At 34.7% G+C, this 15,501-nt stretch overlaps 1 protein-coding gene across 1 annotated transcript in view; it reads left to right on the top strand.

Annotated features, from left to right (window-relative positions):
* Positions 1 to 15,501, top strand: part of Il1rapl1 (interleukin 1 receptor accessory protein like 1) — a 1,184,015-nt gene that overhangs the window by 883,596 nt on the left and 284,918 nt on the right. Inside the window, exon 6 of the mRNA XM_070040687.1 lies at positions 12,941 to 13,015. Coding sequence (XP_069896788.1) covers positions 12,941 to 13,015 — 75 coding nt within the window. The remainder of the gene's footprint in view (positions 1 to 12,940; positions 13,016 to 15,501) is intronic.

Raw genomic sequence — 15,501 nt, 5'->3', positions numbered from 1 at the left:
GGGAATCATTTTGGACTCACAGGCATGAAGTAACAAACGATAGTTTGTAAACATCTAACAGATTAAAACTTAAAAGAAAGCAATCCTAACTTTTGTACCTCCTGTACCATGGTACCATCAACTCTCTAAGAAATATTTCTTTAATAGCATCCTGCCTGTCTCCTGCCTTAACTAATCATATCTATCCATCCTCCTAGATTTAAACATCAAGATACCTGAGAGAGATATCTGGTATAGATATCTGTATCTATATAGATATAGATACTATGCTCTCTCTTCTTCACAAAGCCTTCCAAAATATTTGTATAATACTTTAAACAAAGGATGTCTTTTCTAAGAGTAGGAGTAAGAGTAGCAATTATACAAAGACATTTAACTTCAATGTATCAGTTTACAAGTATAACACATCTTGACCAATGTCACCCGTTTCAATACTTTCCTCTCTTTTGACCATCCTCACACTCTACATCAATTACTATAGTTCACTTTCACATATATGCAATGAAAGCTATGAATGCATTCCCCAAGTCTTCCTCTCTTTACTCATTTGCCTCTTTCTCCTTGACCTGCTGAAACCTCAGTGCCAGCTTCCTGCTACTCATTTTTATACAATGAGTTAGTTGTTCAAAGAAGTTGCACCACTGAAGGTCTTGCCTTCATATGCCAAATTTTATTTACCGTGTTTCTGTATATATGAGTATGGCTCTGTACATGTTTACATATGAGAGAAAGCATGTATACTTTATCTCTCTAGCCCTGACTTACTTCACTTAACATAATTAGTTTCCAGATTCGTTCATTTGTATGCAAATAATATAATATTCTTCCTTATGCATGAGTAAAATTTCATTATATAATATATGTATATATCACATTTTTCTTGATCCATTTATCCACAAAAGGGTATCTTGGGATGTTTCTAGAATATGGCTTTTTATAGTGAATATAGCAGCAATGAACACAGTTGTGAAGTGCCTTTACTATATCCTGACTTGTAATCTTCTGGACAAATGACATTTTCTATAGGGCCCTGCCTGCCCATGGCTGTCTCTGAACTCACTGCAAATCTCTTACATCAATCTAGCTATAATGGCCTCTTTCATCTATTCCAAGTACATGCTCATCTCAGCACCTTTACATTTGCTCTTCCTTCTAGGTATTCACATGGCTCATTTCCTCCCTTCAGAAAGATCTGTTTCAAATGGTCTTTGAAGCAAACTTTCCTAATAGTCCTCTCTAAAATAGCCCCTGCATTAGTCTCTATCTCTTTAGCTGCTTCATTTATGGAATTTCAAATTCTTGACATTATAATATTTATATATGTATTTATGTAAATATTTATTTTGTATTTTACTTTGTGAAATGCTTGCTCCATGCAAGTAGAAATATGGTCTGTCTTTGCTTTAATTACTAGAATAATCTATTGGTTGAGTAGAATGGATACAGTGGCTCATACCTGTAATCACAGTTTATCAGAAGTCATAGATCAGGAAGATCTCAGTTCCAGGTCATCCCAAGTAAAAATATAATGAATCTCCATTTCATCCAACAAGCTAACAGTGATGAACACACCTGTAAATCCAGGAATTCAGAAGCTGTAGATGAAGATCACATTTCCATGCTAGAGCTGGACGAAACTGTGAGGCCCTATCTGAAAAAATGATAAGGAAAAATAACTGAAGATGTAGCTCAAACATAAGATTGCCTATTTTTTAAGCTCTAGTTCTGCCAAAACCTTCTGTTAAATGAACAAACATATTTCTTTTTATTTTATTATAGTAATCACCTATCAGATTGAGTAAAATAGAGTTATCAAAATTTACATATTTAATTTCTTGGATTTTTTTCAATAAATTTATTTTGATAAATATATTAACAATTTCATCATTTGACTCCTAAATTGATGTTATAGTGTATGTATATGTTACTTATTTATTTATTTATAAACTACTTTTGCTGCATTTTTCTACTCAGGTAAACGTTTTCTTCTCCTTCTTTGAGACTTATTCTGCTTTGTGACTGTTGTGAATTACAATTATTACAATTGTTACAATTATTTGTTATGGAAATCAGAAGTTTTCCAACTTCAAAGCATTAGAGATAAGGGAAAAAACAAGCATCTAATTTGTTCTAAGTTTATTTTCCTTTTATGTGTTGCTTTCTCAAGTCCATTCCTTTCTTCTCCAAGAACCATGAGATTGTGTTTATATGCTACAATTCTCATAAGATCTATGTTCCACTATTAGAAACTAGTAGTAGTTTTATTTTTAGGTTTTTGAGGAACATTGATGGTGATTTCCATAGTGGCAGCTAATTTCACTTTTCAACAACAGTGTGGAAGGCTTCTTTTTCCTCATCCACATCCTCACCAGCCTTGGCTAGCAATTTTGACAAGGATAATATGGACAGAGTTGTCTTGATCCTTTGATTCTTTATGGGGAAGGGTGTTTGAGCATTTCTTCATGGATTTATAGCACATTTGTACTTCTTTCAAGAAGTATCTTTACTGACCTTTTGCTTTTTTATTGATTGATTTATTTGTGCTTTTAGTGTTTACTTTTCTGTGACCTTTATATATTCTGGATATTAATTCCTTGTCTGATGACTAGGTACAATAAATTTTCCTTATTGTGAAAGCCTTCTCTTCATTATTGATTATTTCCTTTATGGTACAGACACTTTTACTTTGATTGCAATCCCATTTTTCAGTCCCTCCCCCCCCCTTTTTTTTTTTTTGTCAGTCATGGCTCTTGAAGCTCTACTACTTGAGCCACAGTGCCACTTCTGCTTTTCTGGTGATTAATTGGAGAGAAGAATCTCATGGACTTTTCCTGCCTGTGCTGGTTTTCAACCACGATCCTCAGATCTCAGCCTCCTGAGTAGCTAGAATTGCAGGTGTGAGCGCCTGGTGCCAGCTCAGTTCCTTTTATTAAATAATACTTTAAAAAAATCATGTATTTTTATTGCAAAGGTGCTATACAGAGGGGTTACCGTTAAAGAAGTCAGATAAAAAGTACATTTGTTAAGCAATGTCACCCCTTCCCATGCTCTCTCCCAGTTTTTCCCTCCAGTTCCCACCCACAGGTTATATAGTTCATTTTCAACATAGTATCTAGTGAGTATCACTGTTGCATTTGTTCACCCTTTGCCCCACCATTTCTGTGCTCTCCCTTACCCTCCCAAAGACAGGTAAATGAACAAACAAGAAACACACACACACACACACACACACACACACAACAGCAGCAAAGGAAAAAAAAACTCTTGTTTCTATTTTGTGGAGTTCATTTCATTAAATATTATTTTATATGGTCAGATGCACATATCTATTGGACCTTTGTGATCCTCCTTTGGTCTTACTCTGTGTGAATGCATAGAGACATGAATAATTTATCATATCCCAAGGCATTTCTTTTTCTTTTACCATCCAATGTGTTTACTTGTAGATTTATAGGCACATTCTAGTTACCAAAAATGAGGTAAACCATGCAACCTATGTTTCTTTGGATCTGGCTTACTTCATCTAATACAATTTTTCCAAGACTTTCCATGTCTTTACAAATGTTATAATATCATTCTTTCTTACAGATGAGAAGAGTTCCACTGTTTATATATACCACGTTTTTTTTTCATCCATTCATCCACTGAGAGTGATCTGGGTTGATTCCATATCTTGGCAATAGTAAACAATGCCCATTTTTTTCAATTCTTATTCTCATTTCATCAGTGATTGGAGTCTTATTCAGAAAGTTCTTTTCTATGCTAGTATTTTCAATGTTTTACTCTCATAGTTTCAAAAGTCCTGTTCTTACATATATGTTTTGAACTATCTTGAATGACTTTGTGGTACCACTCCTTGGGAATACTCAAAGAAATCAAAGTCAACATATGGTACATGTACCTGCAGGCCCATAGTTATTATCACACTCTTTCTCATAGATAGGTAGATAGATAGAGAGATAGAGAGATAGAGAGATAGATAGATAGATAGATAGATAGACAGACAGACAGACAGATAATGGAGTTTTATTCAGCCATAAAGAATAACAAAATCATGTCATCTTTAGGAAAATGGATGCAACTAGAGATCATCATTGTAAGTGAAATAAGCCAAACTCAAAAGGACAAATATTTCATGTTTTATATCAGAAGTAGAATCTAGATCTAATAAAGACATGAAAATAGGTTATTTGAAAAGAGAAAGGGAACTTACATGTATAATAGAGGATGAATAAAATCAAATAAATTTGTATAAATGTGAGAAAATGTCATAATTAAACACATTGTTTTACAAAACTAATATATACTAATTAAAAATAAACTATTGTGAAATCATTCCAGGACAAAAGAAGCAGAGCCAAAATCCTACATAGAGTCCTTCATATGTTAAAGGTCTTGGTGATCAAGGTTCCTTTGATTTGCTAGGAATACAGGCAATGTTTTGTCAGTTCTTTTGAGCATAGAAGAAAACAAGAACAACTGGCCCTATGCAAAAATGTAAGAAATAAGTGGAATTGTCAAAAAAGATATTTTATTATCTTCTGTGTATTCTGAGTAAATCTATGATTATTGGCTTATGACCAGTTTTACTTATTCGATTGAAATGAGTTCATGAAGAAATTCCTGAGCATAATACTTACCATGTAGCTCACAGATATACTCTCATTTATAAGCATCCCTATGGATGACTCTGTCTTGCTCATCCATTTATTTCAAACTCAATACTTGCTATTTTAGTGACTAGATAAATGCTCTTGAAATTGAATTATGGAGGCATTGATAATTATGTAGATTGCAAGTTCTGTGAGATATTGCAATCTTTAAAAGCTGTGCTTTGTTTGAGCCTTTTACAATCCCAGTACATTGTGTGGCACATTTAAAGCTATTAATTTCTTTTTACAAATAAATTCTAAAGTTAAGTCAGTTTCCCTGTTAGACAAATGACAGTTGGAAGTATAAATGATTCTTAAATACAAGGTCTAAACTTGTGTGTGTGTGTGTGTGTGTGTGTGTGTGTGTGTGTGTGTGTGTGTGTGAGACACACATGCATACCAGTACTGTGGCTTAAACGCAGACCTCTAAACTCTTTGGAACCCTTGTTTAAACTTCTAGTGCATTATTTCAGAAATAGTAATCATCATTTTCATATCAGGATACAGAGAATGCTAACTGCTGTTTTCCGATTGATGGATATCACTGGAACAGATTTATTTTTCACCTAGTCCATGCAGTTACTTAAACAAATTCTTTCTTGAACCTTCCCATAGATCCTTATTGGAAGTCTACATATTTCATGTATTTTAAGACTAAGGCTATGATATAGTAAATTCTCTAGCTTTCCAAACTGAGTTAGGACATTCCCTAAGTGTGTGATCTTCCCTAACTCACTATAATATTCTTAAGAAACAAAGTAGAGAATGAACCTAGTTAAATACATTATAATTTTTTATGAATCTGAAAGAACAAATTTTACGGTAGTATGAATATAGGTATTGAAGAAATATTGAATATTCTCAATCATATTAGAGGGATACATATGTGAGGAGTTAAATTATATTTTGAATGGGGTGAGCTGCTCATCAGAGAAAAATATATTTATACTAGCTACTGCACATTTCTCTCCTTTTAAAAACATTCAAGCTGGCCACCGGTGGCTCACGCCTGTAATCTTAGCTACTCAGGAGGCTGGGATCTGAGGATAATGGTTCAAAGCCAACCTGGGCAGGAAACTCCGTGAGATTCTTATCTCTAATAAACCACTAGAAAACTGGAAGTGGTGCTGTGGCTCAAGTGGTAGAGCGCTCGCCTTGAGCTGAAGAGCACACGGACAGCGCTCAAGCCCAGAGTTCAAGCTCCATGTCCAACAAAAAAACAAACAAACAAAAAACATTCAAATGATTAAACCATCATGTCCTCTTTCTCCTATTTTATTGTAATTTTTTTGTTTTAAGAAGACGAGATCATATTTTTTTCTGTGCTATAGCTCAAGCATTCAGACAATGAGGACATTAAGGACACTCAGTGTCCCTTCATGAAGAGTTAGGGAATGTTAACATAGATAAGGAATTAATTGTGTATATATCTTCATGTACACTGATTTCTAAACATTCCTCTAACTGGAAACAAGTAAGCAATATGAATGCCCTTAAAATTCCCCTTCTACACTAAAGAATAGTTTTGTCAACTGAGATCTATCAATAATTCTGTGAGAGAGGCCTGCTATTATTGCGAATGACTATCAGCTTTAATGCTAATAAAATGAAGAATAAATTAAGAGATTGTTGGTTTACAAAGTGATATATAATGCATAGCTATTGAGAGAAACATCTCTGCTATAATGATTTTTTTGATAAACAAAAATAATTATGAGACTGGGAAGGTAGCTCAGTGGTAGAGTGCTTGCCTTGCATGCATGAGGCCCTGGGTTCAATTCCTCAGCACCACATAAGAAGAAAAAGCCAGAAGTGGAGCTATGGCTCAAGTGGTAGAACATTCGCCTTGAGCTGAAGAGCTGTGGAATAGCACCCAGCCAAGAGCTCAAGCCCCATGACTGATGATGATGATGATGATGATGATAATAATAATAATAATAATAATAATAATAATAATAATAATTAATAATAATTGTGTGTGCGCATACCTCATGCTCTCCTTGACTTTTTTTTTTTTTACTTACAACTTGTGCTCTATCACTTGTTCCATGTCTCTAGTTGGACATTTTTTCTGCTTCATTAAAGATGAGAGTCTCTTGGATTTGTCTGCCAAGGATGACTTTAAACTGCAGTTCTTAGATATTAACCTTTGGAGAAGCTAGAATTATAGGTGTTAATTACTAGCATCCAGAATGGTTACAATTTGAAGACATATTAAGTTGATGTTATGTTTGTTGGACTTCCTTTGTTTTTTTAGTGATTTCAATTACTTTATATCTGTTTAAGAAATAAAAATATCCCATCCAAAACAAGTTGTTTTCTTCACAATGAAATATCAGATGGTGTAGTCGTGATCTGATTTTTAATTATACATATTTTATTTCATTTTCTTCCCAGTTTAATATCCACAAATGAATAAAGTAAAGAACATTCTTCAATTTGTATATTTATTATTTTTGATTGGTCATTATTATTCTTGCTTTGTTTTCCAGTTCTGTCTTCTGTCAGTTCAATTAGATTAATATACACAATGTGCCAAAAGCATTCAAATAATAGACAATTATGTGCATGTTCTTCCTTTATAACAATAAAATCTATTACCTTCAAGTGATTGTGAAACTGAGTTACATATTAACCTTAGTGATCTTCTTTTCAGTGATTTTGCTAGTATGACAAACTAGTAGTTCAGCAGTTGTATTATGTGGAATTTCCATTCCATTTTACCACAGAAAGGCTAGTCAAAAGAGCATTGTCCGAAACTGATAATTGTCATAGCATAATATGCAACTACAAATATGTCACTTACAGAAGACGCTAGATACACAGCAAAACTCTCTGTTTTAGGTTATGATGATTTAATTGCATATTTCACTCCTCAAACTTCTTATATATGCCTTGAGGGGAGACTATATCCAGCCTATAGTGTAGTGTCTTGAAAGATTTTTTCCAAGGGTACACAACAGTTTGGGAAGATAAGATCTAGCAAATACTTTAAACTTCATTGGCTTTGTTTATGGACCAACTGTTTATTCCCTTTTTTAAAAAATGTTTTCTTGTAAAAATACTGTACAAAGAGGTTACAGTTGCATGAGTAAGGTAATGAGTACATTTCCTATCGAGCATTGTTACCCAGTCCTTTGTTTTTTCCCCTACCATCCCTTCCCTTCCCACATCCCCAACGCCTTCCTCCCCACCCCTGAAGTTGTAAAATTCATTTTCAACATAGTGTCTTGCACATCTCATTGTCACAATGGGTCAACCTGTATCCTTGTTTCAGCATTTTGTTATTTCCCTTACTCTCCCCAAATTAGAAAAATGTATATACAAGATGCAGAGCACCAGAATGAAATATAGTGAAAACAGGGATTATACCATAGGAGAAAGAACATACAAAAGAAATAAAAAGCCGGGCGCTGGTGGCTCACGCCTGTAACCCTAGCTACTCAGGAGGCTGAGATCTGAGGATCGCGGTTCAAAGCCAGCCCGGGCAGGAGAGACCGTGAGACTCCTATCTCCAATAAACCACCAGAAAACCGGAAGTGGCGCTGTAGCTCAAGTGGTAGAGCGCTCGCCTTGAGCTGAAGAGCTGAGGGACAGCGCCCAGGCCCAGAGTTCAAGCCCCACGGCCGACAAAAAAAAAAAAAAGAAATAAAAAGGCCAGGCGCTGGTGGCTGGTGGCTCACGCCTATAATCCTAGCTACTCAGGAGGCTGAGATCTGAGGATCATGGTTCAAAGCCAACCCAAGCAGGAAAGTCTGTAAGACTCTTATCTCCAATAAACCACCAGAAAACCGGAAGTGGCGCCATGGCTCAAGTGGTAGAGTGCTAGACTTGAGCTCAAGAGCTGAGGGACAGCGTCCAAGAGCAGAGTTCAAGCCCTATGACCACCAATAAACAAACAAACAAAAAGAAACAAAAAAACATAGTACATCAAAAACAGCAACAAAGAAAAAACCTCGTGTGTCCCTATCTTTGGGTTTATTTCACTTAGCATCATCTTATATGGTTATATGTACATAGCTTTTGAACTTTTCTGCATCTCTGGCAAGATTATCTTAGATGTATACTAGTTATTGCAAGTAAGGGAAACCATGGGACCTGTGTTTTTTTGGGTCTACCTTACTTCACTTAATATAATTTTTTCCAAGTCTTTCCATTTCCTAACAAATGGGGCAGTGTGATTCTTTTTTGTTGGAGGCATAGAATTCTAATACACACACACACACACACACACACACACACACATACTGAGGGGGGTCTGTCTGACTTGGTTCTATATCTTAGCTTTGGGAAATAATGCTGTGATAAACATAGTTGTGCTGGTAACTTTAGTATGGCCTTGTTTGTGATTATTTGGGTAAATGCGCAAAAGTGGAATTGCTGGGTCATAGGGGAGCTCTATGTGAAGTATTTTGAGGAACCTCCATACTGCTTTCCAGAGTGGTTGAACAAGTTAACACTCCCACCAACAATGCAGTAGGGTTCCCTTCTGGCCACATCCCCTCCAACATCTGTTGTTACTAGATTTCTTGATTATAGCCATTCTACTTGGGGTGAGGTAGAATCTCAATGTTGTTTTTGATTTGTATTTCTTTAATGGCTAGAGAAGTTGAGCATTTATTTTATTTCATTTGTGAACATATTGTACAGAGGGAAGTTGAGCATTTCTTCATGTGTTTATTGGCCATTCTTATTTCCTTTTCAGAGAAGTTTCTCTTTAAGTCTTTAGCCCACTTATTAATGTGGTGGTTGTTTCTTTGAGGATTTGTTTGGGAGATTTAATTTTTTGAGTTCTAAGTATATTTTAGATATGAGGCCTTTGTCTGTTGTATGAATAATGAAGATCTTCTCCCAATCCGTGGGCTTTCTATTGATCTTGCTACATATTTCTTTTGCCCTGCAGAAGCTCTCAGATTCTTGATTTCTAAAACAAAAGATTTAAATCAGGCCAGAATGGCTTTCTTTTATAATTATACTATATATATCTAAAAGGCATAAAGACAAAACCCAAAGACATTCCAATCCACCTATTGCAATATCTGGCACATTGTAGTATTTAAAATATATCAGCTGAATTGATCTGAGTAGTCTTGAGTGACAGTTACAATGAACAAATAAAAAAACACAACAAATTTTGGCAAGCATATGTAGAAAAAGAAATCTTTGTTGGGATTGTGTATTAGTAAATTTGCACAGCCACTATGAAAAACCAATATGAACATTCTTCATAAAACTGAGACTAGAACTATATAATCCAGATATACAACCCTTTTGTATATACTGGAAAAAATAAAGTCAGCTTATGAATGATATACTTATATCCCCTTGTTCCTTGTGCCACAGTTCCAGATAGCTATAGAACCTAGGTATCCATCAATTATGGAGGAAACCAAAGAATGTAACAAACCTCACTAGACACTATGTTGAAAATGAACTATACAATTTGTGAGGGAGGAAGGGTAGGAGGGAAAATACTGGGAGAAAAAGAGGGAAAAGGTGACACTGTTAGAAAAGAAATGTACTCATTACCTGACTTATGTAACTGTATCCTCTCTGTACATCACCTTTACAATAACAATAAAAAAGACTGTGGCATACACCATTGGGTATTATTCAGCCTTGAAGAAGAATGAAGTCATGCGCTTGCAGGAAAATGGATGGAATTGGAGGTTATCAAATTAGCCAAGCACAGAGAGAAATGTATCACATGTTGTCTCTCATTTATGGAAGGTTACTAGAACAAAAAAGGATGAGTTGAGATGAGCTTTTAGGGAAGGAGAAAATGATTGGGGTTTGAGTACTCTGGGTGGTGCAAGAAGGAAGAAGTGTATTTGAGAGAATGGATGTAATTAAAGCACAACATATGCATGTATGGAAATGTCACTATGAAACTAATTTGTACAATAAATTCCATTAAGTAATAATAATGAAATCTGAGGTCATGTACACATAAATAAGATAACCCTTGAAACACTTTTGTCAAAAAGAAGTGGGTAGCACCACAAAATATCAGGTCATTCTTGGCCCTTTCTTCAGAATGGTTCTGTGTCAATCGTATTTCTTTATGGAATATGGTTTGAAAACTTCACAAAATCAATAAACATAGAATTCTCTGATCCCAGCATTCTATGATTTCATTACTTCAATTTGAAGAATTCAATTTTAACTTGGTGTTTGTCACATGACTGCATATGAAAGGTGTTAAGATAACATTCTGCCACTGGATGAAAGGTAGACTATATGAATGAAAGTTAGCACACTGAATGAAAGGTAGCACAAAACCATTTTATATTTCTGAACAAATGGACAACATATGGATTTCATTAATTTCCTCTATAGATCTTTTCCTTCTTACCATAGACTACTGGGAGAGGTATTTGGACAGAGAATATTATTCTCAACTACCTTTTCAAACAAACTACCAAATTAGCAACTTGTAACTATAGAATCACAAGCTTTTATATACTGAATAAATTTACCAAGCCAGTTATTTTGGTATCATAATTGTTTTTGAAGTTCACAGAGATCATTTGATACCAGAGTCTTAGAATTGGAACAACTGATGCATTGACAGTGAAATATTTTTTCCAAAATATAGTGAATAGTCTGATTACTTAGATGGTAAAATTAACAAATCTGTCCCTGAGAATGTGGCTTAGTGGTAGAATACTTGCCTAGTATTCATGAAGCCCTGGATTCAATTCCTTATTACCACATAAACAGAAAAAGCCAGAAGTGGCACTGTGGCTCAAGTGGTATAGTGCTAGCCTTGAACAAATGAAGCTCAGGGTTAGTGTCTAGACCCTGAGTTCAAGCGCCAGGGCTGGCTAAATACATACATACATACATACATACATACATACATACATACAAATGCAACAAATCTGTTAACATTACTTTCAGCAGTAAGCATGAAGACAAATCAGGCTTAGAATAATATCATGTCTCTGAGAATTTCAAAGTGATAAATCTCACTAATTATCTAAACATTCCTCTCCCTGTGATATGCATATTCTTACTCAATGGTAATAGTCGTTGAAAATAATATATACAAATATGTATGAACTAAAGCAAGCAATTGTATGTGAGGATGATCTTTTCAAATCAGGACTCTACATACTCAGCCCTGTTTTGTTTTGTTTTGTTTTGTTTTTTACTTGGAGCACATCATCCATTTGCACTAACTATGCATTATGTTCAAGAGAGATGGAGGCAAACAGCCAAAGCAGTTAGAATTCTTGAATCCTCTGGTGATAACTACATTCAGCCAACTCTTGGCAATTCTGTCTTGATCCTCCTTCCAGTTATCAACGAAGCTGGCATGTCCTCCTGGCAAAGAAGGAATAAAGGCCTCAAAGCAAAAACATTTAGTTCAGCAACCTTAATTGATCATTTCCATACTTGATACAAAGTAGAAGTTGCAGTGACAGGTTTCCAGGGACCTAGGCAATTCAATCAGAGAGGGAGGAGAAGGCTTCATGAAGAAGAACTATTAGTCCTAAGTTCAAATAGTCTAGTTTAGCTAAGAATGGAATATGCAATGAGAAATATTTCCTCAAAGATGCTTACTAGCAAGCTCTTCTGGTCATAATTGAAATTGACAAGTGCACAGAGCAGACATGTATAGAACCTTAAAATCAGACTATATCAGGCAAACCACCAATAAATACTATAACATATAACAGATAATAGTAACCAATGGTTTACATTAAAAGTCAAATATCATTTAACATCCTCTTTTGTGTAGATGTGCATGCTCATGCTCATATTAAAGCTAATACCATATCATTTCCCTATTTAGCTAATATGTATGTATGAAATAATTACTAAATTGTTGATTTGAGGCAATATTATCCAATATGTGAAAACTGAGAATGTAATTATGGACAATAACACACTGTATGTGAAAATAAGGTTGCAATATGAGTCACATGTATTGTGTGTAATATCAATGCAGGGCACACCTCTAAAACAAAAATGAGAAACAAATTGAAATTATTTTCCTGAAATATAGCCATATGTTCTACAGGACAGAACAATCTTGATTCTGTAATTCAAGTGTTATTTGACTGTCAATCTGGAAGTGTTATACTTTACTCTTGTATAATTGAATAATAGCATTTTAGCTTGGTTGAAGGTCGTACCTATGACATGGAAGTCATTATTTGGTAGAGTGCTTTGATGTTACTTTGAGAATGGTAACATCTTTGAGAAAAGAAACTGTAGTCTATCCTTCAGTTCATGCAGCCTAACTATAAATCTTTCATTGTTTTATTGTTGTTTTCCAGCCCCTCTGACTGATAAGCCACCTAAGCTTTTGTATCCTGTGGAAAGTAAGCTGACAATTCAGGAGACTCAACTGGGTGAGTAATTCTTTTATCTTACTCTATGTGTTTTTTTCAATGCATTCTGGTAGTAAAAACAAGTCTATAGTATAGTCATGCTCTGAGCTAAACTTCATTCCCTTTAATGTGTGCCTTGGGACCAAGGCATGTGCTACTTAAATAATTATTGGGGAATGAGATAAACCTCAAGATTTTAGTGACAATATTGCAGTATCATGTTTAATGTTTGAATTGTTTTAAAAAGAGAATATAAAACTATTTGACTTATAATACCTATCAATACATTAAAATGCCATTTCTGTACTTTGGGGGAAAGGTGCAAATTCATCTAAATAAATGTCATCATTAAGATTAAAAAGCAGGGCATAAGCTGGGCGCTGGTGGCTCACGCCTGTAATCCTAGCTACTCAGGAGGCTGAGATCTGAGGATCGCGGTTCAAAGCCAGCCCGGGCAGGAAAGACTGTGAGACTCCTATCTCCAATAAACCACCAGAAAACCGGAAGTGAAAACCGGAAGTGGCGCTGTAGCTCAAGTGGTAGAGCGCTCGCCTTGAGCTGAAGAGCTGAGGGACAGCGCCCAGGCCCAGAGTTCAAGCCTCACGACCGACAAAAAAAAAAAAAAAAAAGCAGGGCTGGGAAGGTGGCTCAGTGGTAGAGTGCTTGCCTTGAATGCATGAGGCCCTTGGGTTGATTCCTCAGCACTACATAAGCAGAAAAAAGCCAGAAGTGGTGCTGTGGCTCAAGTGATAAGGCACTAGCCTTGAGCTGTAGAGCTAAGGGACAGCACCCAGGCCCAGAGTTCAGCCCCCATGACCAACAAGAAAAAAAAAAAAGCATTTAAAAATCTGATCCATTATAATGAGGAATTAGTAATTTGGACAAAATGACATAGATAAAACATAATTTGCTAAATATATTCATTTGTATTCAAGTGAAAACTATAGTGTATATATCTAATAGATAAGTATAGATTGCATTTTGTCGGATTCAGTATAATTTGTTAAACCAGGTCATAGAAAATTTCTCCTTTTAAGTATAAATATATGTAATATACTATTAAAATCCATTAGGTGTTATTTATATTTGAATTTTACTATGAATTTAACCAGGCATGTATCTGTAATGCCAGCATTCTGGAGATAGAGTAAGGAGAATCGTGAGTTGGAGGCCAACCTAGTCTATCTCAAAACAAGAACCACAATAATAACAAAAATAAATATAGAGTAATGAAATATATGTATATAATATATATTTTGAAGAGCATTGATTACTTTATGTGGAATGGTATATAACATGATCAAAAATACATTTTGAGTTCTATATTCATTTTGTTAAGAAATTTCTTTTTACACTAAGAGCTCAAGAATTAAGGTACTTTTAATGTATGTAGCTGAAAATAAAATGGTAACCTTACTATTAAGTTATCAATGTTATTAGTTTTCCTGCAGTGAGAATATGAATGAAAATGTAAATTAGTTCTCTAGAAATGACTACAAATGTGATCTTTAGTTACAATCTATCCATGTTAGAATTAGCAAAGTTATGATGAAGTATATATAATCCACAAAAGTATTATAGTCAACTATTTTCTAACACTGCCACTAGTTTTATTTGCTAACTTGGAACAAAAACAGACATAGGATTTATCTAGCATGGTATTGATATGCTTCTTTGGTAGCAGAACAAGCCCTTTGAACTGTAATACATGTGCAAATAGTAACTTACTATTATTTTTAAATGGAAAATGATAGATAGTATTTAACAATGCATGTATAAAACAAGTATACTAAATTTATATCTAATTCTTAACTATGGTATGCTGAGTCTTATTAAAATTGTACTCCTCTATTAACAAATTTTGAAAAGTCATTTCTCAGATGTGGCCATATTTTATATAGACATTTCAATCATTTCAAAAACAATGTATTTTTAAGGAGTCAGGTAGACTAAGCATTTCAGGCCAAGGAGAAGGGGATTTATTTATTTTATAAAATTATTTTTATTTGTTGCACAAAGGAGTTGCCATTTGACAAAGCAATTTACAAATACACCCCTTTCAATATTCTCACCTATCTTTTCTAACCTTCCTCCTCCCTCCCTTTTCTTAATTTTGTTGGATATACATTGAATTCTTGACTGCATTCTCCCCTTCTTCTTCTCTTTATTCTTCTTCTCCTCTCTCCATAACCACACTCTACCCCTTTCAAGTACCTGTTTCCTGGTGTTCATTTTGTTGAACTTTGATTTTGACTTTATAAGTATAAGGAATTACACTACTTGAGTTCTTTGAATCTACCATATTTCAGTTAATGCATTTGAATATACTAACATTCCACCTAATGCATTTACTTATTAGTTTGTAAGCTAATTCCAGCTTCCACATATGAGGGAGAACATGCAGCATTTTTCTCTCTGGGCCTGACTTACTTTATTTAGCATAATTTTTTCCAGGTCTTTCCATTTCTTTAAAAATGGATGAGTAAAATTTTCATTTTAACCTTTCC

Source organism: Dipodomys merriami, unplaced genomic scaffold (genome assembly GCF_024711535.1).
Source record: "Dipodomys merriami isolate MVZ:Mamm:240054 unplaced genomic scaffold, mDipMer1.0.p SCAF_3, whole genome shotgun sequence".
In the NCBI taxonomy this organism is placed as follows: Eukaryota; Metazoa; Chordata; class Mammalia; order Rodentia; family Heteromyidae; genus Dipodomys; species Dipodomys merriami.
Note: the sequence above shows the minus strand (reverse complement) of the source record. Positions and strands in the feature narration are given on the sequence as shown.